General features: G+C 36.5%; 4 protein-coding genes and 1 non-coding gene across 5 annotated transcripts; 3 read left to right on the forward strand and 2 right to left on the reverse strand.

The window, feature by feature from the left end:
• Positions 1-946: 946 nt before the first annotated feature.
• On the forward strand, positions 947-6119 carry LOC149013165 (superoxide dismutase [Fe], chloroplastic-like). The gene is made up of 10 exons (XM_089159129.1): positions 947-1123; positions 1262-1314; positions 2916-2990; positions 3130-3318; positions 3655-3826; positions 3988-4106; positions 4298-4324; positions 4432-4455; positions 4575-5189; positions 6048-6119. Exons 1-9 carry the CDS (start codon positions 1066-1068, stop codon positions 4785-4787), a joined length of 930 nt encoding a protein of 309 aa, XP_089015255.1. The 5' UTR covers positions 947-1065; the 3' UTR covers positions 4788-5189; positions 6048-6119.
• Positions 6060-9260, reverse strand: LOC149013166 (ATP synthase subunit delta', mitochondrial-like). The gene is made up of 2 exons (XM_089159128.1): positions 8836-9260; positions 6060-6699 (listed from the first exon to the last, which is right to left on the reverse strand). The coding sequence occupies exons 1-2, from the start codon at positions 9097-9099 to the stop codon at positions 6355-6357; spliced, it is 609 nt and encodes a 202-aa protein (XP_089015254.1). The 5' UTR covers positions 9100-9260; the 3' UTR covers positions 6060-6354.
• Positions 9261-11348: 2088 nt separating this feature from the next.
• Positions 11349-11420, reverse strand: TRNAM-CAU (transfer RNA methionine (anticodon CAU)). Its single transcript has one exon. It is a non-coding gene; the product is annotated as a tRNA-Met (tRNA).
• A 3557-nt stretch (positions 11421-14977) lies between these two features.
• LOC149013168 (non-specific lipid transfer protein GPI-anchored 30-like) lies at positions 14978-15748 on the forward strand. The gene is made up of 2 exons (XM_089160116.1): positions 14978-15371; positions 15456-15748. Exons 1-2 carry the CDS (start codon positions 15014-15016, stop codon positions 15584-15586), a joined length of 489 nt encoding a protein of 162 aa, XP_089016242.1. The 5' UTR covers positions 14978-15013; the 3' UTR covers positions 15587-15748.
• A 7236-nt stretch (positions 15749-22984) lies between these two features.
• Positions 22985-24862, forward strand: ATL4 (TOXICOS EN LEVADURA 4). Its single transcript, XM_089159221.1, has one exon. It carries the CDS (start codon positions 23075-23077, stop codon positions 24242-24244), a length of 1170 nt encoding a protein of 389 aa, XP_089015347.1. The 5' UTR covers positions 22985-23074; the 3' UTR covers positions 24245-24862.
• The last annotated feature ends 499 nt before the right edge of the window (positions 24863-25361 follow it).

A 25361-nucleotide genomic window follows, 5' to 3' on the forward strand; every position in this document is an offset into this window, starting at 1 on the left:
TTCCGCTGCAGTAACTTAGAATGAAAGTGGTTTCTTGTTATTACATTTGAGATTATGGGAACAAGATTCAGTTAAAGAAGCTCAGGTATCTCCATTTGGCCTAGTTAAGCCATGTATTATTACTATCAGGTAGCTTGGTGCAAATTACTTCACTACTTCGAACCAACTAAGCCATGGCCTTATTATGTATTATCTTTATATCTCCAAGTTCTTTTAAAATGTACATGTTAGCCTGTTACAAGTTTTGTTTTGATTTTGTAATGTGAACAAGAGACTCTTAACGTTTCTCTAGTAATGCAGTTTTTTATTATTTTATTAAAAAGAAACTTTTTAATTCCTTTCTTCCATCGACTACTAGTGTAGTGTCTACTGAATTAGACCATAAACCATATAGAAACTTGTTATGAGTGGATCTATTGAATTGGTTCATCAATAAACTGGGGGAAAATTCATTTTTGACTCTCTGCCAGCAATTCTACTAGATTATGGAATTCTAGATATAGAGTCATAATAAGTCTAATTAATAATTATAGTCCTTTATTTATTATTTTTCCATCGTCTCATGGACTCAATTTGTATCTGGGAAGTTTTTGAACCAAGGAGTTGAATAACTCTTTCTTCTATGTCTTTTAAGTTTTTATCTTAACAAAGTTGTTTAATATTTTATATTCATTTTCCTAGAAAATCTAGAAAGATTCACATAATCTTTACTTATATTTGACAAGAAAATAAACTCAAGGTAATGTAACTTAAATGGATAAGGAGATCATCATATCTTATTTTTGGCATGAATTTTCAGATATTCTTAAAAATATAAACATATATTTCAGATGCAGATTTTGATTATTCATTTGCAGGAGAATTATTCTTTTATTAATCTTTTTTGAATAAATAATTTTCACATCCCATTCTATTTCTCTCTCTCATTGTCAAGTACAAAACGGTGAAATTCCCCATTTTAGTCCCAGTTGTGCAGCCTATGCATTATCACCTCATCCCAGTACAGCAGCGCTCTATGGCTTCTCTTCTCACTGTAACTCTCAGATCTTCTTGAGTCTTATAGAAATGGTACGAGGAGCAGCTACGGCTGGCTTGTTTACTTGCGCGCTTCTTCCATGCCAAGGTCTCAGTTAATTGAAGCACTCAAGTTTCTTCTGTATTTTAGTTTACTTTCTCGTCGTCGTTTCTGTTCTGTTTTCTGCAAGTGTGAGATTTAGTGACTGTAAACTCATTTGGGTATTGATTATCTTGACTGAAACAGGGTTCCCTGCAGCCCCGGAATCAATCTATCGCCTTCAATGGAGAAAACGAGAGGTGGGTCAGCTTCTCAGTCGCCTTTTATTATTCCTTTATCTATGTGGTATCGAAGACATCGTAGTAGAAAAGACTGAAATTAAATTTTGAATTCCCTGTGGAGAAAGATTTGTTTTTGGGTTGAGGGGTTGAATATGGCATAAGATAGAACGGAATGCGACTGGGTTGAGTTGAATAAAGTATTTTGGAAATTCTCACAAAGGCATAAACCCTAAACCCTGGACCATATGCACTTTCAGATGACAATTTCATTTGCTGTTTTTGACATGGATTAGTGGAACAAACTGTTGTAATGCTTGCTTCTATCTCGGACTAGCTGAACTTCAGTGCACAGATAACCGTGTCTATCTGTTCAACTTGTTTTTGCTTCATTTGTTTATTGACTTTATCACCCTCCCTCTGAGGGTTGCCCATCTGGGTCAGTACTCATCAGGATAACTTCTGAGAGTATTACAGGTTGTTCTGTTGTTGTGTCCTTGTATCTATTTTGTGCAGGGGTGAATGGGGCAAAACCATCGCTAAATATGTGACATTCAAATCATGAAAATATTGGAATTCTTATTTTTGTTGCAAATCCTTAATTACTTTGTTTTGATTTTGAATGAATTTTAACAGTTTGATGGCAGCCTGGAGTAGTAGCTACTTACACATGAGTATATGAGAATTTTTTGTAATTGTTTTCTATTTTAGGTACTACATTTCCTTGGATGCAATAGTGCAATTCTTGAACTTCCTAAGAATGTGTGCATAAAAAAAAATTCATTCTTTGTGGCCTTTTTCAGATAATTTAGTTTACTCTACATCTTCAGTTAAGATTCAAAAATTCTTGTCAAGTTCCTTCGTCTTGGACTTGGATCAGTTTATATGCAAGCAAATAATTGCAGGTTGAGAAGTATGGACTTGCTGATTGGATATTTTGGAAAATTTTCCACTTGGAAAGGGGAAAGTTCATTTTAAATTTTTTGAATTCATTTGTTGCAACTACTCGAAATCTATCAGTGGTTTCTCATACAATGTGTCAGATTATGTTCAGTTTGTTTTTCCTTTTGATATCATTAAGTATTATGCATTTTTTTGGTGTGTAAATGACGTGAAAATATTTAGAACTTTCTATTGCAATAGTGGAAAAATTAGTCCTTCGTAATCTTATTTGGGTTAAGTGGAGTCACTATAATACAAGCCAACTCGAGTGGCCTGTGCAGTAAAAGCAATCTAATATGATTGCATTACCTGAATATGCACTAGATGCTTTCTATCAATTGATAAGACTTTATCCCATTTAGTGTTGGCTACATGAACTATGCTCCTCTGTGCCAACAAAGACACTAGATTCATATCCAAAAATGAGAGTTGTGAAAATGACAAAACTATTCAGAAGAAATTCATGTATCACCCAATAAAACGTGGGCCAGTATTTTCTGATCACATTCAGAGCATAACCTTGTGAAATAAGGAAGTCTAAAATATTTTATATGTTCTTTCCTCTCTGTTGGAGACTTGGAGTATTTCAAGCCAAATGGACCTGGAAAGGATGATTTTTCTGTTCATGTAGCCTTAAAAAGGTAATTATGTTGGTTTTATCTCTGTTGCTTATATTGCAGAGGAAGTTTTCACTGAAGGCACAGCACCCTTCTGTCACTGCACAGATCGAGTTGAAAGCCCCTCCATATTCACTGGTAATATACCAACAAATGCTCATAGTTTACACTTTATGTTATAGCATCATTCAGAACTTCTTTGGGCATCTCTTAACTGTCTGTAACCACAACGAAACATTTTTTTCTTGTCTATGTAAAATTGGTTTGAAACGTGCAGAATTCTTTGGAACCGTACATGAGCCGTGAAACTCTAGAGTACCATTGGGGGAGACACCACAAAGTTTATGTAGAGAACCTAAATAGGCAGATTCTGGGAACCGAGCTTGATGGTTTGCCTTTGGAGGATATCATAGTTATGTCATACAACAAGGGTGATATACTTCCTGCCTTCAACAATGCAGCACAGGTACTAGTCAATGTTGTTTATATTAAGCTTAATAGGGATCTTGAGTAGGTCTTCAAATAAGAGCTAGATGTCTCCTACTGCTGAAACCTTAACTTAGATCCTTCTCATTAGCCAACTATCTAAATGCTATTACAATTTTTGTTTTTGAAGTGTGAGATACTGAGGTTGATTACAGATTCATATTTTATGAGCCATATATTCTGATATGGTCAAGTTGTGGCACTTTAATGTTGAATTCTTTATCTTATTTTATTGTTTCCCTTTAAAGTTATGAACATTCTAATTGAAAGATGGTATATTTCAAATTGCTGATTTTTATCTTACGCCCATTCACAGATCTGGAATCATGAGTTCTTTTGGGAATCAATGAAACCCGGTGGAGCTGGTAAACCATCGGGAGACCTTCTAGATCTAATTAACAGAGATTTTGGCTCTTATGAAAGATTTATCTATGAATTCAAGTCAGCAGCATCCACACAGTTTGGTTCTGGTTGGGTTTGGCTAGCCTGTGGGTAGCTAAATTCTCTTCTCACTTTGTATTCATCTTATTTGATGAGCCATATTCTTTTATGTAAATCTAATTATATACATTGATTTGGCAACCCACATTGATATAGCTAGTTAATCTCGATACTGAGTAGTGTATGGCATTTTTACTTCCGGCTCCAGATAAGGCAAACAGACTCGCTGTTGGAAACGCTGTAAACCCTTGCCCATCAGAAGAGGACAAAAAACTTGTGGTGGTAAAGAGCCCCAATGCAATGAATCCCCTTGTTTGGGATTACTCAGTGAGTACACAATTATCACAACCTAATACTGTCATTGTCTTGCATGAGAATCATGAATCCTCCCATTAGCATACCTGAATCCTTATATTTTGGAGTTTTCATTAGAATCATTGCATTATCATATCATTAGAATCATTACATTATCATTATCCCACATGAGTCTTATACACATATATTGGTTTCTGTTGCAGCCCCTTCTTGGCATCGATGTTTGGGAGGTAATTCTCTTGTGGTTTTAGTGCATATATTTAATTGGTTGTTGGTGCACTGTTGTTTAATTAACTAATATTGTTGATGCCTGATGGAATCTCGCTTGCTTGGACAGCATGCATACTACCTTGATTATCAGGTTAGTCCTTCACCAATAAAGCAGGAATGCGGTTAGCTTGCTATTCATAACATTTACTTTTGCACCATTATATAGGATACCATGTGTGACCTAACAATTTGCATGTTTTCCCCTCAAAGAACCGGCGCGATGAATACATATCAGCTTTTATGGACCACCTTGTATCATGGGAAGTGGTTAGCTCAAGACTTGAGATGGCAAAGGCTCAAGCAGAGGAGAGAGAAAGAGAAGAAATAAGGAGGAAGATAGAAGAAGAAAATGAGAACTCAGAGGACAATGAAGCTGTAGAGATGTACTTGGATAGTGAGAGTGAAGATTCAGAAGTTGAATGACCAACCTTATAGAGTAGTTTCTTGCATTTGATGAATTAGAGCCACTTTCTACATATCTTGCTTCCTTATTCTCAACCAGGGAGTAAGAATTTGACGACAGGAGATTTTGAGCAGCAAGCCTTTTTTTTCTTATATTTTTAGTTTAATTTAATGTTGTAACTTGTAAGGTTGTCGAATCTATGTAAAAAAAAAAAGGTTTGGCTATACACCAACATGCTTCCTTTATCCAGGCTTGTGACTTGTAATCATAAGATGACATGCCCATTTAGTCTTGGTGTCTTACATAACATAACGTTCAGAGCATATGGTAGACAGCAGATTCAAGAAGTTAAAAGATCTTCTGAATTCATATAATAAACTTTGTCAAATATGAACAACCTACAACCTTGAACCTCCTCAAAGGTCAGGTCGGATTTTTATTTGCGGCAGCAGCTGCCTGCTGCTGCCGACGGCGGTGATTTCGCCACATCATCGAAATTTGAATGGACGATTGAGATTAAAAAGGAACATTTATGTGTTTACATTTTAAGGATTAAATGCTTTTAATTTACAAACCAAGTCCCTCCTTTGCATCGTTGGGAGGAGATCCGGCCAGGTTTCGTCTTCGTCGGTGTAGTAGCTGAAGATTTCGTTGCAACGAAGAGGGTTTGGAATCTGGCTTTGGGATAGAAGGGGATAAGATTGGTTTTGACCCATTCGTTTGCTAGGGTTTGATTTGATGAGATGTTTGAGATTATTTGGTTAGGAATCATGACAGCTACTTCAAAATCGGTTTTAGTTAGGGCTTTGAGGATTTTGAGTTCTGGTTCGTAGAGCTTAACGGTATCTACTTTCAGTTTCTTGATGACCTTCATGGATCGAGATGGGGAAGGTAGATTATTGCCCAGAAGCCCATAGTTTATCCCAATGTTGCTTGACACCTCTGCATCTGCCAAAGAAAAAACATAAAAAAACAGAGTTTGATAAAGAATCAAATCTTAAAACAGGAAGAAAAACATAATTTTTTGTTTCAAGGTGACTTACTGGAGAAAGCTATGAGACAAAATAAGATCAAAGGAAGAAAACCCATCTCCAGATTTCTCCGACTGGAATGAGGGTTTGGGGTAATCAGTGAATGAGGGACTATGTTGTAAATTAAAAATATTTAATCCTTAAAATGTAAACACATAAATCTTCTTTTTTAATCTCAATCGTCCATTCAAATTTCGATGACCTGGCGAAATCACTGCCGTCGGCAGCAGCTTGCAAATAAAAATCCAGGTCAGAAGCATCTCTAACCTGAAGCCAAGGAAGTGGGAAGGGAAAAAGGGAACACTTCCAGAGTACCTTCTATTAGGGAAGTGGGATAGCCACGTGTACAAATTATAGTATTATATATGGAGATGTTTATCATCTCATCAAAGTCAAGAAAATAAAACACTCCTTTTGTCTTTTACCTTCTATCAAAAAAATTATTCAAATGTTCTGGAAATTATGGCGAAATCCAGTAAGGAGAGTACATCATCCTTGCATGCAACTCAAGAAATGATCAGAGAAAATTAAAATTTTCATTGATTATAAGCTATCACTAGCCTGTGAGGGCCGAGTTGAGAGCACTATGGACATCAACTCCAATTTGAGCTTCAGCTTTCTCCAAGTCAGTATTGGCTGTGCTGAGCTTCTGGGTGAACTCTGCAAGCCCCTTCTGGACAAGGTTCGGGTCAACGCGGTCAAGTGGCACTGCCTCAACAGCAATAATATCTGCAAAGGAGTTCGCATGGATGAATGCAAAACCACTGCTGACGAAGTACTTGGTAACCTCATTGCCCTCATGCACAGATAGGACACCGGGCTTCAGCTCTGAAATAGTGGCCACATGTCCAGGTAAAACACCCATCTGCCCTGTTGTTGCTGGGATTATGACCATATCAACCTGACACATGCAAAGAAACCATTTCAGAATACTGAATAACTGACATTTCATAACCCAACTAAGGTGTTCTCTAATAAGCTGGACGAAGATGGAGATATCTAGGACTCCCATCAGGAAAAGTGCCAGAGAAGATCCATCAATGGCATTTATCAATGGTGTACTCCAATTCCATTTATTACTTTTCCAAAGATTTTGTTAGAAGCATTTCAAACAGGTCTATATATATTTACAGCCGACCAAAAGTAAGAATTTCCTATAACTGGAATTCATAGGCTGTCCTTGGGGGGGGGGGGGGGATTTGCTGTCTGTCTCTGTCTTCAGCTCAGATGGTTACAGGCTTCAATTCTCAACTCTAGTTTTTATGGTCATTAAATATAACTAAACAAAGCCGAGTAGAATTTTAAAGAAATTTGATTTTGACATATGCAAAACATTGCCACAGTTAACACCAACTAACATAGGAAATTCAGGTTTCAGCAACTTTATATATGCCCCAGGTGAATCATATTAGCAGAAAAACAACCGAGTGGTGGTCACTAAAAGAAGCAATGCTACACATAATGCCCCAATCCTTCTTAACCATGGCACCTACAGAATCCTGCTAAAACAAAGCGTTCACCCAAGTCCAACCTGACCAAGATTATATGTAAGTCGAGGGGTATAAAGGAAACATAGGTAGCCTCAATTTTTGGTGCCCAATTACGTTAGGAAAAATGTCTCCCTATATTTTGTTCTCATTCATCTAAGGCAAAAATCTTTTCATGCTTAGCAGAAGCACTAGGAAAAAGGAGATGAGTCTCCATACATCGGAGTGTAAAGAAAATTCTTTAATGCTAACATTACAATGATACCAATGCCCTTTCTAATGGCTTGTTAACAATTAGTTCTTCCAACTACCAACTGAAATATAATGACACAAATGCTCAATGAACTAACCAAAAACATCAACTGTCAACAATCACATTAATTGACATTTGTTTCACAATTTCTACCCAGATGATCACTCAAAAGTATCATTAGCATAAACGCCAATGCCATCTTTCAGAAAAAAGAAATTTATAAGTGTGATGCCAGCTACAATTATCATAAAGTTTTAAAGAACCCAATGTCGCAGAGATGGATATGGAACTTGTCAAACAAACAGCACTCCTTCATATACTCTCCAGAGTTAATTGATACGAAAGGCTGGATAAAGCTCAAATCCAGTTCCTAGAGCAATGAATACAAACATAATTGGAATTCCCAGGGAGTAACACATTTGTGTACTTAGACGACCATTCACTATCTCTAGAACCTCAAATCTCTCCTTGAATGAACTACATAGCCGACAGAAACCATGAACCAAATTAGAACTTGCCCCACCCATGAATTAGAGATGCCTATTTATTCACATTCTGGAGGAAACTTCAAATGGTATCCAACGCATTAACCCTAATAAAGCAGTTCACTGAAAGTCTTTAGAAGTCACAGCAAAGGAAGGAAATATACTGGAATCCTACCACAAGTATAACAACACAAAGAAGAAAAGAGATCCTTCAGAAAGGGTGCCCACATGGCCACATGGTTTTACCACAAAATCACTGGTGCACAAGCATCTTCAATTCAACCTAGAAGGCACTAGGATTCATTTTATAGCCACTTCATAAGTCAAATTAAAATTTAAACGATCAATGGAAGGCTTCTTCTGTTTTAAGAGTAATATCTGACTTCCTGACGAAATATGAATTGTCAAACAGCATCCATTGGCAGGCCGATTGACAATAACCAAATGATCAGTTCCAATTGACGATCCCAACAGTGGGTCATTTCTATGTTGCCCAATCGGAAACAGACGAACGAAAAATTTCTTTCTTAGAGTACCATAACACAAAACTGCGTTGACATTGCTTTCTAAATAAATCTAAAACCATACGAATAAAAATCAACAGCTACATCAATCGTTAACATCTTGCTAACCAAAGTATAAACCAATCAAAATCTCAAAATAAAACACATTTTCGAATCTGGAAGTCCTCATTTCGTGATAAACAGCATAATCACCAAAGGAACGGCGGAAAAAGGAAAAAAAATAAAAAATAAAACCCAGAGAAAACAAGGAATCAGAAGAGAAAATAGAAAATTGAATGAGCATCTGACCTCCTTGTTAGAGAGCTCGGATTGGTAAGGAAGAACAAAGTTGACGGTGAGCTTGGAAGGGATCGAAGAAGGGGTTGGGGGTCGAGGCTCCATGAAAGAGAGAGGAGTCTTTGGTGGTTCTATATTGGGGATCATCTTCCTCCATGCCTCTATGAACGATGAATCTACGGTTGAACTCGCCGGCACTTCTGCGGTGGAGAAGGATCGTCGCACCCTCGCAATGGATGTTGCTCTTGACAGTAGGCGAGGGGTCTGTCGCAACATGGTTGAGCTTTTCGGTGGTTGCTTGGCTCGGCAGTGTCGGAGACGGTGACAAGAGCGAGAGAGATGGTCACAAGCTCTGAACGGTACTCACTCACCTTCGCTGTTCTTCTTCTTCTTCTCCTGCAACCATATGCATCGGAGAGAATTCATTTGTTTCCCTGATTTGCCCCCGACATTTTCCCTTTTACCTCATTCGGGACAAGTGAATCAACGAACCAAACCCGGTTCATTTCTGTTTAAACAACCGGTCTCAGGCGTCCCAGTAGGCGTCAGACTTGCAGAGTTCAGGGTTTTTGGAGCTTGTTGATGATGGGTGCTGCGATTGGGTTCGTATAATGGTTCCTTTTAGTCAATTTTTTTTGAAATTGGATGTTGGACTTTTTTTTGTTACTACAATGAGTTTCAAAATTTGTAATCTGGATATGTATCTGTATTCTTTCAGTGTGTTTGCTGCTGTTTGCATCTTTGACTGGCTTCAATGAGATTGATGGTTTGAATGCAATTCGTCTACATCCGTTTAATGTGTTCGTTGATTGAAGCATTTACATCCTGTTTTGTGGTGTTCTTTCTATCTGAGGTTTGTCTTTCTTGTGAGGGAAGGGAATTTTTCAAGGAATTGCATTTGTTCTGTTGTTGGAATGTGGCATCACTTGGGAGTTATGTTCTGTAAAGCTACTGAAGTATCACAATGATGGAAAGGTGATTCGTCCCTTATCAAATCCTTGATTGGGAAGTTGAAAAAGTAATCTTCTTGCTTTATGCTCTGTAACTGCAGAGGACATTGTGTCTTTCTGCGGTTGTGCTTCCTGAAAAAGTGAGAATTTCGGGGAAATGGGTATTACATGTAGAAAGTAGAGCAAAAGTTTTAGGGTTCTGGAATGTTGGAGTCTGAGTTTGAGAAGAGGAGCTTATGACTTGGAGGGTAATAAATAGGAAGCTATATGAAATAACTGAGCAAGGGGTGATTGAATTCGTTTTGGGTTGCTGTTACAATTATGAAGATTGGAAGATCACTTGCATTTTCTACCCAAAAAAAACAGATCACTTGAATTTCTTGCTAGTTTATAGTGATGGTTTCCTCATCAAGTATGCTATAATCAAAATTCCATTTTAGGATACTGTCCTGGAAACTTTTGATTGTGTAGTCCTCATCATTTGGGTAGAGTGCCTGTGTGATTCTTATTCATCATGCATGGTCACAATGGCCATTGTCTTTTGCCTTTACCCCTCTCCTTCCTGCCCCTTTTCTCTTCCATTACGAGTAACAAATGGTAAGATATACAAAGCTCAAGGAGAAAGGTAACAGTAGTTGAACATTTTTATATACTGTTATATCTCAAGATAAAGGATCCTCTCAAGTTGGGAAAAATGAAACAAATGATCTATTGCATGTCTGAGTTAATGTCTCTGTTGGCTCTGGAAAAAGATGCAGAGGAGAAAAAGGTACCTATCTGCAAGTAAAATGTACTTAGTAGGAGAACTTCTCTTCATTTCTTGCTGCTATGGAACTATTGATTTGAACAAGTCCAAACCTCAAAGAGGAGAAAAGAAAATATGAAATTGAATTGAGTCTAGTTCCTATTATCAAGGCCAGGTTTCGATCCATGGCTCAAAGAGAACTCCAAAGAAATTTTTTTATTTTATATATGGTACATCTATCGATCAAACCAGTATTTCATCAATTGGTGATGGTGGAGCTGCTTGATCAATGTGGTGCAGCATGAGACAGAAAACTACTAGCTAGCTATGAGCTGCTGACCAACTTTCCATATTTAATACCAGTAAATTCGATATTTGTCAAGAGTGCCCTGCTACTGCTACTGCTACTCTTAATGTTGTTTTCTCTTCTTTTGAATCTATAATGAATATTTTTCTCATGTGGGACTGGTTTCTGCTCCAGGTTTTAGCAAGAATTAACATTTTCATGGAAAAATGTAGTTAGTAGGATTATGAGCACGAGATCCACTTTCTGCCAAGGATGCTGGGGACATTGTTGAGGTCAAAATGTGATGCCACTCTGTATCTTGTCTTTAACTCTCCAAAAAGGAACATGACAATTGTAGGAGACGTGAGAGATTCACTGAGATAAATGAAAAGCCATGGATGCTGGGAACATTGTTGAGGTCAGAATGTGATGCCACTCTGTATCTTGTCTTTAAGACTCAAAAAAGAACATGACAGTTGTAGGAGATGTGAGAGATACACTGAGATAAATGAAAAAAATATATACTCAGAAAGCCTTTCTCTGTTATCAGAGCCAGGTTTCGATCCTGGGACCTGTGGGTTATGGGCCCACCACGCTTCCGCTGCGCCACTCTGATTTGTTGTATGTTTTCTATATAACTAATATTTTAAATGGCCTTGTATCTGTTGCTCCCAATCATGGTAATCTCAGAAAAGTATGTTATAAATAAATTGTGACTTGTGAGCCTAAACTTGACTCGGCTTACAATGTCTTATGAGTAACTACCCCAAACGCTCAACTACGATTGAAACGAGCAATGAAACAGTTATATATTTAGGGAATTAAGTTGGCGAGATGTTTATGAGGTCCATTGATGGAACCATTCGACATGGAAAACGAACACTAGGCTATACACTTGTACATGCCTTTTCTAGGTTGTACATGTCGTTTCTACTCAACAATAATAGTTGTCCTATCACATGTAGGACAAGGTACCCATATATCATGCATAGGATAAGATATCTTAAGGTATGGATGAACTAGGGCTCTTACCCAAAAGAAAAAGATCGAAGAAGAAAAAAAGATGAACTATAACTGTGACATGATTGGGTTATGCCGTTATGCTAGGCTTTTTTAAACATCAACTCCGATCCTGAATACTCTAACTTAACATTGACCCTAACCCAAATCCTAAATCATGAAGGAGGTTATGTTGTTATGCTAGGCTTTTTTGGTACGAAGACACTTTTTATATATAGGGGATGGAGATATTACATATATCATTAGTAAGAGTTAAACGCACGAACTCTTCACTAAAAAGTGTTTGTCATTACCAATCAAGCAATCCTACGATCATCATGCTTCCCCCACATGAAACTACCGCCCAGTTTAGCAGAATAATGAAGAAAGGTTTTAACCTGGGACGGTTTGACTGAGGCTGGTCTCACCGATGATCCTCCACCAGGAATTCCATAACAATTGTCTCTATATATTTCTGGTTCTTAAGTAAACAAACCTCAGACATCCACAGAAGACTAGAGCTCCACTTTGAAACTCCCTTTCAGGTTCTTTTTTTCTTCCATTGGCTTGAATTTCTAGATTATTTCATGTACTCTAATTGAACTGAACTTATTCTGAATCTCAGTAAATTAGATAAACATTTTTTTCTGTTAACCCTTCTAGTGCTGCTGAATTCTTGATATTTGTTCATTTAGCTTTCTTATTGTTTGGGTTTGAATTAATGTTAATTCTACAATATATTCTATGTTAGTTTATTAACTGGTTTCTTTCTGAAGCATTGATTTGTTAATTTGCTGTTGTGGTGGAATGAAGGGTTATGTTTCTGATTCTATTAATCTGACCAGGAAATAAATTCACTGACAGGATGGAAATTCAAGAGGAAGAACACCAGGTAGAAGTGGAAGTGTCTGAAGAGATGGAACGGAAACTGAAGCTTGAGTTCCCAGATAAAGAATACCTGAAACACAACGAAGATGAAAAGACCAATGAAGGCAAGGAGGAGAAGGGAAAAAACAAAGAAAAGAAGAAAAAGAAGCAGGGTGAGAAGAAGGATATTGAGTGCCTTGAACTTGGGGAGCTGAAAATGAAGTTGGACAAGATCACTGCCAAGATGCAAAGACTCAAAGAGAAAAAGGAAAATATCATTAGTCTGATAAATAATGCCAATGAAAAGAAGTAAAGAACTGCGTAATTGATGAAAAGCCCTAGAATGATCTTTTGGATGTCAGTAATGTTGCATAGAATAGTGATTTACAGACGTATTGATTAGTTCATTTTTTTTTCTTCTTTTCTTGGTCTTGCATGTCTGCTTGTTTGTGTGTGCTGTAATTGACTTGAATTCTAATGTGTTTGAAGAAAGCCCGATCTGTGGTTTTTGAACTTGAATTTGAATATAAAATATGGTTAATAACTACCACATGAAAATAATGGAAAACATTCACATCTAAAACAACCTATTTTTGTTGTCAAAAAACCATATTGCTTGTTAATTTGTTTTGGTTTGCTTTTCATGCAGGTATTAATTTGAAGTGTATGTAGTAAAAAGTTATTCCACGTTGTAGAAAATCCACCTACCTATAGAAATCAAGAACCTAGATAGTAAGTAGTAAAAAAGAGACAGCAACCTCATCCCTCAAGCTTCACCAGATGGTCCTCCAAACATAAAATCCTCAAATCAAGAACCCTTTGAATTCCATCTTGTGCAATATATGACTGATTGTTGGGTTCTTGTTCTGCCAGAATGTAGATTTTTTTATCCTTCTATGAAATTCGTCTCTGTTTTGGAGTTGGTATTTAGTTTGATATGCCAAAAAAATACCTTTGGATTGGATAGTTAATTACTCAATTTAAACAAACTTAATACATTCAATTGGGTATTCATACTTAATCCTTCTGATTGTCTCTTACTAGTAGTCGAATGATTATTTGATCTTTGAATTCATGTTCAATTTTTTTTATTGTCTATACCAACTACCCAGAGGTAATATGAAGATTCAAACAGTCTTTAATGTAAAACTATAAAATGGGTTATAACGGTTCGGTTTCGGACTGGTGCGAGTTCTGCCACCCTCAGCCCAAACATAGTCTATTAGGGTTTGGTTCAGTTTTAACAGTTTAGTTTGTGAATTGTTGAAACCCCTAATAGAGGACATTGTGGTTGTCTATTTTGCTCCCTGATAAGTGAGAAATCTGGGGCAAGTGGGTACTACATGTACAAAGTAGAGCAAAAATTTCAGGTTCTGAAATGTTATTGGAAGTGAAATAGGGGAGGAGCTACATTTTGCAGTAAACAATTACTTAACTATCTAGGGCAATTTTTTTTTTTTTCTTATTAAATAGAAAATCTAAATAGTCTTCATCCCTAACACGAATCTGGATCCTCACCCCGTCGGGGTAGCACAGAATGCCGACGGGTTCCTGACCACACAAAACGTGGGGCCCACGGGTAAAATTAAAAATGTTTTTTTTTTGTTTTTTCCAAAAAGTGTTTTTCACCGTGGGCCCCACTGCTTCGTGTGGTCAGAAACCGTCAGGAGAGCACTTTGTGCTCCCCGTCGGGGGAGCTGATCCGGACTCAACAAAAACTAGTGTACATGTTTGTAGATCTCTGCATAGTCTTAGAGATGGTAGAACAAAATAGTAGCTAACTATGTAGGCCAAGGAACAACAACAACAGGTGTAGCCAAAAGTGTTCTCCAAAACAGAAAATCTGAATAATACCATGGACTTGGAGTCCCAAAGTGTTCGCTGCTACCGTCAGAATTTCCATTTGTTGCGTGTATGCTACTTCTCCACTACAGATAAATTTATAAAGGGATGATTGGAAAAACAATCACAACTTCAATAAATTTATGAAAGCTCTACCTTTTCTTTTATACCGGAAGAAAAAAGGAGAGGGTACTCGAAAGTTGTTGAAGACTGATGATATCACCTGTTATCATGGACCTACCTTTGAAGCCTAACCCAACTATTCATGAAGAGTGCCAGAAATGCTGCCACACGGTGCCTAATCAACCTACACACCGGCCAACCGCAGCCTTGGAAAACAATATTATGTAGTCAACTAAGTAACTCAGAGGTTTGATAACCAACCCCAGCAGCCACTCACGTTAGCAAGAGTATAAAAGTCCATGTGTTGCAGGTTTATAAACGCCAAAATCACAAGAACAGAAGCTTGAGAAGAGATTAAGAGAAAGGGTTCTGAAGAAGATGGAGAAGAAGGTAGCAGAAAGGTGTAACTGTGGGTTCTTCTTTGTGAAGGTAGCAGTTCTGGTTGTGGCAATAATATCGAGCTTAGTTTCTAGATGTAAGGCTCAGGATACTTCTTGTCTAAACCAGCTGGCTCCATGCTTGAACTACCTTCAAGGTCAGGCTCTGGATTCTGACCCACCAAGAAGCTGTTGTGACCCATTGAAATCAGTGATCGATTCGAACCCTCAATGCCTTTGTACCATGGTAAGCAACAGAGGCACCAGTGCAGCTGAGCAGGCCGGAGTCAATGTCACTATGGCCCAAGAATTACCTGGTAAATGTGGTCAGTCTGTCAACCCCATAGCTTGCCTTACAAGTAAGCCTCTCTCTCTCTCTCTCCTTCTTCCTATGGATAATTACAGAAGATACCCATGTCTGAAAATTTTGTGCATGCATGCAGATTCAGGTTCATCACCTAGTACTAGTAGAGAAGAGGCGAATTCGGCTTGTGGGTTCTCATTCATAGGCATTGTCATGGCTTCCATTTTATCAACAAGCTTTCAGATTTTATGGGCATCAAGCAGCATTTGATTTTATAACTATAGACGAAAGGATATCTTGAAGAAGAGGAACGATCAAGTTTTAATTTTCTTTTCTAACGTCTTTTTGTATTCAATTATCCCTCATTCAACACCATCTTTCAAATTTTCTTTTCTAACGCTCTTTGTGTATTCAATTATTGCTTGTATGTTATTTGGGCAAAGTTCAGTAGCAGGGGTTCACATTCTTTACAATTCCCCCGTTACCCGAAAAAATGAGATAAAAATACAATTATAAAAATGGAAATTAATTTTCATATGGATCAGCTGAGATTTTGGTTCAAATCATATTTAATCCAAATAAAATGCAACTTTACATCCGCCTCCTCTAAGATATTCAAAAAGATCAATTAAGGACAAATTATTATTTTTATGACCAATAAATCCTTACATTCATTATACTGTTAGATTTGCATCATGTCATCACAACTAGAACCAACTGTGGAAATAAAAAACAAGTAGGGTATAAGTGTAAATATGTATTTTAAAATTAAAAGTTTAATAATTCATAAATTAATCTCCTACTTCCCCCTCAAACTTCCCTCCTCCTTTCACCTCAAGAGAAATTAGCAGTACAGACATACCTATAGAAACATAAGCATAGATTAGATTACTATGACTTACCATTATTAGCTGACACAAGAAATTCACCCGGCAGATTATTCATCTTTTTCGTCTACCAAATCTCATTCTAAATAGCATAAGAAAAAAGAGAAATCATGTGCTGGAATTTGCCCCAAAACCTTGGCATGGCATGAACGTTAGGTCTAAATCACTGGATTGCAGCAGCGATTTATGAATTACTAAACCCTTGAATGTAAATCTAAAAATACATATTTGCATATATATCCCATTCTTACGAATGTCATATCGACATTTCGATTTTAAAACCTGTGGGTTATGGGCCCACCACGCTTCTGCTTCTGATTATTACTTTATTATTGGCGTTGCGAAAATGGTCTACAAATGGTTCAACATGCAATGGGCTAATCCAGTAACCCGTACCAGCAGTACTTTTTTTTGTATTTATGGTCTATAAATAAATTGTGGGCCAAAACATTACGAGGCTTACAAAGTTTAGGAATTAACTAACCCCAAACGCCCAACTGCAATTGAAAGGAGCAATGAAACAGCTATTTAAGGAATTAGGTTGTTGAGATGTTTATGAGGTCCATTGATGGAACCATTCCACAATGAAAACAACACTGGTCTCAATAATCATAGTCTGTCCTATCACATGTAGGACAAGGTATCCCATATCGTACATAGGACAAGATACCATAATATATGGATGAACTAGGGCTCTACCTTACTGAATCCGGATCAGCGACCCCGTTGTGCTCCCCCCACAAGATGCAGTGGGGCCTATGGTGAAAAACACCTTTTGGAAAAAATTAAAAAAAATAATATTTTTTCACCAATGGGACCCACTACATTTTGTGGTCAGGAAGGCATGGGGGAGCACTCTGTGCTTCCCCGACGGGGAGAAGATCCGGATTCTACCTTACTACCAAGAAGAGAAAGAAAAAAAAAAGAGAAAAGAAAAGAACTTAAAGACTGTGACAGGGTTGGGTTAAGGTAAGTTTTTAAAGCTCTGCCCTTATTCTAACTTAAATTTGATCTTAAACTAAATCATGATGGAGCGTAAAAAGCTTCGAGTTAAGTTTGACCTCGATTGCAACCAAAATTGTAGGTTGAGGTTCAGAAAACTAGTAATGTCTATATGGTTTACATAAGAAGTTACATGTGTCAAAATAGGAACATGAGCAATTAGCCACTGATTGTGCTTCGGGTGTCGAAAAAGACCATGATTTCTTGCAAGTTGCACTAGATGTTTGTTACCTTGACCAGAGAAGAGTGGGCTTGATCAATTCTAGTACGAAGTCCAATGATAGTAGCTTGGATGATGCCACTGCTTTCTAAGCTTCCCGTGCTAATATATTGCAGCTGTCCTCCCCAAAATAAACCCACACTCCATCCTACCGAATTTAGTTGTGAGTTAAGTACCCCTGTACATAATAAAATGAGATATTGAAATTCATTAATGAAGCACATATTTTGACAAAAACAAGTGGGTGTGGTCATAACATCCATTGAATCATCATGGGTTATGGGTGGCTCAATGGTTCTTTTTGGCATTTGATGAATAGTGTCATTCCGATAGAAGATGCAGTGTATGACTTTTAAGGGGTTGGATGTGAGTCCCTTATAATTAATTGTAGCTCTCCAACAATATTAATTATGCACGTAGACCAGACAAACCCATGCATCACCATCAGCATGGTTGAATCCTATGCCTTTTTTTGTGTAAGAGGGTTCCACTCCTCTTTCACGGCTTTGCATTTTCTGGGTTTCACTTTCACTTACCAAAGTGGGTCCCACGTACGTACTCTCTTATGTCTTAGTTGGCAAACTCATCTAATGCATACATGCGTCCTCTGAATATTAATGTCACTCTTTGAGTTATTCAGTTCACTAATCTTTGTATATTAATGACACCTCATTCTTTAAGAAATCACAGTTAAATGTTGACGTAAACAAGTTAAGCTTTTCACATTAATTTTAAGAACAAATTATTTTACTTGATTTAAAATGCACATTTTATTAAATAATCTATTGTAAAATTATGTATTTGAATTATGCCAACTTTTGGTACAAAGTTGGTGAACGAATTAATGGAATCTCTGTGAGGACTGTTTTTCTTTTCGTACCTTTGATTCTAACTTAACTTGAATTTGTTTCAACATCAAAATCTAAAATACAAAATATCTATTTTTTCTTAATTTTTCTACTCAAAATCCTCAGGGTTTCATGATTGTAAAATATTTTGTATTTTAGAATTCACTTTATTAATTTTACTTAACAGATCATTCTATTTCTCTTAAGTTATTGTAAGGATCTTTAATTTTGACATAATGATTGATAGATTATGGCTATAGCCTAAGGTTAAGACATCAAAACAATTTTTCACTAAGAATTCACTAGGATAAAATTACAAAAAGGTATGTTTGGTTACTTGAGTATAAATATTTCAAATTTATAGAGTCATGGTTCATAAAATTAACTGATTGGTTAGCCTGAATGGTTAGAATGAAATATATAGATTCATCAAGAAAAATCATCTATGAAGTCATGGTTCAAATGTTTAGCGTTTTTATAATAGGGATGAAATCTTTGAATTTCACCTCATATCCATAAATCTACAAATTCACATGTTTAGTGTAAAAAGATGAATCCTTAGATTTCTGAATCCAAGGATTCACACAACCAAACGAGTATAAATCTTCCATTTTGTAAATCCAGAATCTTTGGATTTATGTAACCAAACAAACCCTAAGAAAACCATTTGACCCCAAAACTTTACTTTGTATGAAAACCTTCAATACTACATTTATTCTATTATATTTATTATTTTCAACTGAACAAAAAAAAAATAGAACCCAACTCGCAAGCCACCTGATCAATACAGTCTGTACAGATCCTTAATTAGAACAAAATTTGGATTTTTAAGTTCTCAATGCATAGGGTTTTCTTTATTATTTTATTTGTCTTTTTTCTGTTCATACATGAAACCTACGAGCTGGAAACCCTAGAAAGAATGTCAATAATATAAAAAATCCATTAGAATAAACATGGTAGAATATAAAATTAAATAAAAGCAAGTTATGCTACGGTAATGGTAATCATGAGTGTTTAATTATATAATTAATTTACAGTGAGGTTTAGAAGGTATGGTGTGGTTTGCCACATGACTTTGCAGCTAAAAGTGGCTTAACTTGTGGAATGCCTAAGCTACGAGGCACACAGAGATGGCTACTTTGCATGGGAGCATTATTTTATTGAAAGACTAGTTTTATTTTTGAGTAAAATTTTCATAAGATCTTAAAGAATATATTTTCGTTATTCTTCACTATAAGAAAATGTATTTTTTTATAGAGTCTGGATCATCTCCTCAGTGCTCTCCCGACAGCTATAAACTACAAATTACAAGAGGCTGGCCCACAGAGTTAGGGTGATGAGATTTATTTTTATAATATTTTATTATTTTTACTTGTGAACTTCTCATAATTTGTGATTGTAACCCTGTCAAAAGAGTGCTATCTGTCAGAGAAGATGATCAAAACTCTTTTTATTATAATATTATAATAGAAAAATATGACGAACGTGTTATTTTAGGGGATACTTTTAAACCATGACCATAGATAGCTCTATTTTGTAGTGTTTTGAATAGCATGAAAATACAAGAGGAACCACAATTGTAGGGATTCACATCCTCTGTAATTCCTTTCCCTACAATTGCCTACAATTCCCTATAATTCCCTCATAGGATTGTGCCATGTGGCATTTAAGTAATCCAAAGGTTACCCAACAAACGAGAGTTTAAATAAAATTCAAATTTATGGGTGGGTTTAAATAAAATTCAAATTTAGTTTAATTGAATAACCATTGGATTACTTAAATGCCACATGGCACAATCCTATGAGGGAATTACAAGGAATTGTAGGGAAAGGAATTACAGAGGATGTGAATCCCAATGGTAGAAGAGTGATTATGAAATTTAGTTTTGAAAAACACGATATATTTGTACTTTTAAAAATTATAGGCCAGTCCGAGACTCCGATGTCCCTTATATTTTTTCTAAATATGCCTTCACATTAATTATGCATTTTTTTTTCTTCTTAATATATTGTTAGAATGAACATCAAAGATCACGAGCAAAAACAAAATAAATTGAAGCAACACAAAGATTTAACGTGTTTCACACACTAATATTGTAAGCTACTTCTGTGGACGAAGAAGAACTTCTTCTATATAGGAAAAAGATCGATTGCAGTGGTAATTTCTCAATCAACTGCCAAACAGCATTACAAAAGCATAAATCTCAGATCTCACAATGACTCCATAAGGAACACATGATGCATATTTATAGAGTTTCACTCATCGGTTCAAATCGTACCATGTCAAAGGAGCTACTACACCTTCACACCCGTGCCTATCCTTCTATCAAAGATCTCAAGAAATAGGTCATTTGAGATGCCCATCAAAATATATCAATGCAAATCCGTCTTCAAAGTTAGGTACTAAAATTCAAACCACACACAATATATTATTAGACAGACAGGTCTGTTGAATGCATGTAAGAGATGTAAATTCTCATTAATACGGACTGCCATTTCTATGACATGGTGGGCCAAATTTTGCTGCCTTAATTAATACATGAAAGTTTAGGTTTTAATTTCAGAATTAAGTGATTGATATGAAATCAAAATGACAACTATAATCCTAAGCTCAAAATATTCTAAGTATGGTGACTAGCTAACAGGAAAAAAGTACTTCTCTTCTAAATTATTATGGGAAATTTTAAAATGACATGCATAATAGAAATCCTATCAAGCTCTCTATAATTTGTTTTTTCTTTAAAACAATTTTTTTTTCACCATCACTCCCCCATAAAAAAAAAAATCATTATAGGTATAGGTGGAATCTCCGCAACAACAATTTATGTCGTTATCATTGCATTGCATCTCGAATGTGTACTAAACTTTATGAATATGATGTGAAAATATAATAATAGTCCTAGAATCAGATCATATCACTATGAATTCATTTCTTTACCCTTAACCTAAATTATTTTATTAATCTTATAAAGTTTAAGAATGGAGAAGAAGCTGATGGTAATTCTCTTGATAAAAAACACTAGACATGGAATAAGATAGGAAGGGTTGGGTTAGGGATAGGGATGTGATATCACCTCTTCTGTTTTTATATTTGTCTCTCAATCTTTGTAGTTTGGTTGTGGTTGAGTTGTTTGGGAAAGTTGGCATAGGTATCTTCCTCTCTTTGTGGTCAAGCAAAGTCACAATAAAAATGGGATTGGTAAAACTTTCTTTAATTGACTGGAAATTAGAAAAGCTTAAGTCTTTGAGAAAGTATGTTTTCCTGGTTTTCCACATGGAAAGACATTGATCAAACCCTTTTTTTTCTTTTGATTTAATATTACAAAAAATATTGTTTTATTGTTCTTGTATATATATTTTTTATGCTCTCATCACATAATAAATTGATGAAAATCTCATTAGATGATCATCCAGATCTCGTAGAAGTCCCATACAGCTACTTTCGTGTTCCTCTAACATATCTCTATTACAAGTTTAAGATGGGGTCTTTCTCATAGGCGGGTTTCTTTCTAAATATCCAGTAGAAAGAAATGAGATGAGCATAATCCTCTACTTGTAACGTACAAATTCCTTCCACACTGTGCTTGTTGAAAACCTTCTCCTATGTATATTTATTTTATTTTATTAATTGAAGTGGAGTGGAAAACTCATCAACAATACCACTTTCTTCACTTTCTTCACTTTCAAATGTTCACACTACACACATTGTCATTTTAAGATGATTTTAATGGTTGTTACCAAACACAATTGCATAATTAAGTTTCTTAATCTTGTTCTAAACTTTTCCTTTTGGGTTGACCTCTATGCATGTAAAACAGGATTAGATTGTGTGACTTTTGTTCTTAGTCTTAAAATCACTGATCATAAATAGTTTCTCCAAGTTATACCTTCCTTTATAAATTAAAACAAATTCTTGTTAAATGAGAAAGAAATAAATTCTCATATAGTGTCCCTATAAAGCCTATAAATATGGTATGAAACTTATATTTTGAGTCGATTTTGATATCATATACATTTACATGTTTATACACTTTAGAAAAAGGCAAAAGATAACCAAAGCAAAGATCCTTCTCTATATATATATATAGAACTGATTTACCCTTAATATGTAGTAGATTCTTTTACTTTAATTAAAGTGAATCCATCTTTTTTTAGCTTTTAAAGATATTCTTTACTGAATATTACTTGGAAAAAATTCCTTAATTTCCTATTTAAATCAAAATCTCTAAGAAGACAGATCATCACCTACCAAAGAAGACTGCTCTAGAACATGTAGATAGTAAAATGAAGGTGCTAACATGCAAATATTATTTACTATAAATAAATTCACAGAAACATTCCAAAATAGTTTTTTATTTCTATTTTTAAATATTTCCTCTTTCTAGCATTATCTAGAAAAATAAATTAATAAATAAATAAGATATCAACCGTATCTATAGTTAGATCGGTTGTTCAATTCAACTGTTTTTATGTTTGGGTGTTTCGGTTTACCTGCCCAAATTCCTTCTGGGTCGGCCAGTCACCTTCTTAAACCACCACATTGGCGCACGTTAGCCTCTTTGAGAGATTCAGGGGCATTTACGTCTTTCTACGTCTGGCTTTAATGCTAATGCTAGCGTAGATGCTTGCGTATGGATAGGCTCCTGTAAACACATGGTTTGATCGAGACTGGAAAGTGAAGATCAAGAAAGAAGACGATAGCATTTAAATCCCGTCTCTGTCTTCACTAATTCTTACCTTTTCTCTCTGCAACTAAAACCTTATCAGCTCTTCTCTCTCTCTCTCTCTCTGGCACACACAGTATGAGAAGAAATCACGATGTTGTATCGCAGGGGTTATCGCTGCCGCCGCCGACGCCACCTCCGCCAGTGATAGCGGCGGTTGGAAGTGGAATGGCAGAGAATAGTGGTGGTGATGGTTCTTCTGTGACGCCGTCGTCGTCGTCGAAAGGGAGTCTAAACCCTAGTCTTCTCATTATATCTTTGATTCTCATGGCAGTGTTGATTTTTTCTGTTTTACTTCACCTTCTGCTCCGCTACCTTAGCCGATCTTCCTCCACCACCTCTAGATCATCGGGCGATGGCAACCAGGATTCTGTGGATCACTCGCATCACGCTCACCGCATCTCCAGCCGCCGCGTGTCTCCTGAGTATCAATCTCTGATTGATTCACTTCCTCTGTTCTCCTTCGACTCTGTTACTGGTCTGAAAAGCTCGTCCACCGTTGATTGTGCGGTTTGTTTATCTAAACTTGAACCTCATGATAAGCTTCGATTGCTTCCACTCTGTTGTCATGCATTCCATGCGGAATGCATAGACACGTGGCTTGCTTCCAGCCACACTTGTCCTCTCTGCAGATCAACAATCCATGTGAACGAATCCGAGGAGTTTGCGAAGCTCACCTCTATGTCTGCTGCTGGCGGCGGAGACAGTTTCCGTTTAGAAATTGGAAGTATCAGTCGCCGGAATAGTGCTGCTGCCGCCGATTCTGGTGGCATTCCGAACTCGCGTAGATCTTATTCCATTGGATCATTCGATTATGTGCTGGAAGACGACTCGGAAGTGATGGTGGCGGGATCCAATTACAGGCAAGGAGGTTCTGAGAACAATCTTGGTCGGAAGGATAGAAACGGTCTGACCTCTCAGGATGCGATAAATGTGGCAGTGCCGGAGCCGCCAGGAGATCAGGTGGCGACAGGGGTTGCCAGCGGCGGAAGATCGTGGTTGAAAGATTATGTGGACAGGTTAGCTTCATCGGCTTCGACGTCGTTTTCGTCTCGGACTCAATCGTTTCGATATTCAGGTAGGTTTTTCACCGGCAGTAGTCGCCGGAACGATTTACAAATCGGGAGTGGTCGCCGGAGCAGTGAGAATGCCGTTGCCGGCGCCGGGGAAGTCGGCAGTTGGGATTTGGAGGGAAACTGGGTGAGCGAAGAGATGAGTGGCTTTTTTCGATGGCTGTCAGGGGTATGACTGGTAATTTTAGATCATAGATGGGGCAATTTTGTGGAGGAAATAACAAGAATTCGCCTCAACTCTCAAGGTAATGTACAAAATTGGAATTTCATTCTTGGTTTTTTTTTTTTTTTTTATTCTTTTCCTTTTTGGTTGGTGACCAAAGATCGGTTGGGTTTAACTTCATGGAAGACATCAAAAATTTCGAACCACGTACAATTTTCATTTCAAACGCAAATTTTGTGAACATAGATCCCATGATCATTTCTTTGCATACTAGGTTTCAGCCTTACTAAAATAAATTATATTCACTAGACAATCTTCAAAAGTAACGGAATGATCCAAGATCATTTTAATTTCTACATGTATATCCAAAGTTTGAATATTAGCGTATCACTTTTACCTTTCTCAGAGAAGGAATATCAGCTGGTCAGTCTAAACATGTTTTTTATGCCTTTTTAACTTTAAAGGCTATATAAAATGACCTCCACACCTTGGGTATTTTTGGAATTCTAAGGGGTATTGAGATAATTACATAGCTTACCCTTGTGTCTAAATTACCAGGAGCCACATCCTTAACCTTTTTTGTATTTTTTTCTTTTTTTCTTTCCTTCTTGTAAGCTTATCATGGCATTTCTCAACATTGTAGTGATAAAATTGGAGATAATTTGATATCCATAAATAAGAAAATTAGGATCAAAATAGATATGTTGTCAGTTGGGTATTTTGGAATTTGGATATTTCATCTTATTAGTCCAATTTATAAATAAATTATTTATTAAATGTTATATGCATTTTTTTTCAATAGATGCTGCCGGTGTTAATGTGTATATGATAAGAGTATTGAGTTGTGGAGGGTGAAGGGACGATGAGAAAACCTTCTCTTTCTTTTTTAAGCTCCTTTTATATGATTTTTTTTTTTGGTAATTAAACTTTCAATTAGAAGAACGGCAAGAAAAGGCCGAGGCTTCCTGATTACATGCTTCAAGAAGCCAAGAAATGAAATTAGGCCAGACAGTCCTACTTTTATATGATTTTACTGCCTTCTATTTGCAACGAAACAGAACTAGAAATGGTAAACAGATTGTCGGTAAGGTCTAACCATCAAATTGATGGTATTTTCAATTTTAGCACG

The sequence above is a fragment of the Hakea prostrata genome, chromosome 6 (genome assembly GCF_041222555.1).
Source record: "Hakea prostrata isolate BN-2017 chromosome 6, UWA_Hpros_2, whole genome shotgun sequence".
In the NCBI taxonomy this organism is placed as follows: domain Eukaryota; kingdom Viridiplantae; phylum Streptophyta; class Magnoliopsida; order Proteales; family Proteaceae; genus Hakea; species Hakea prostrata.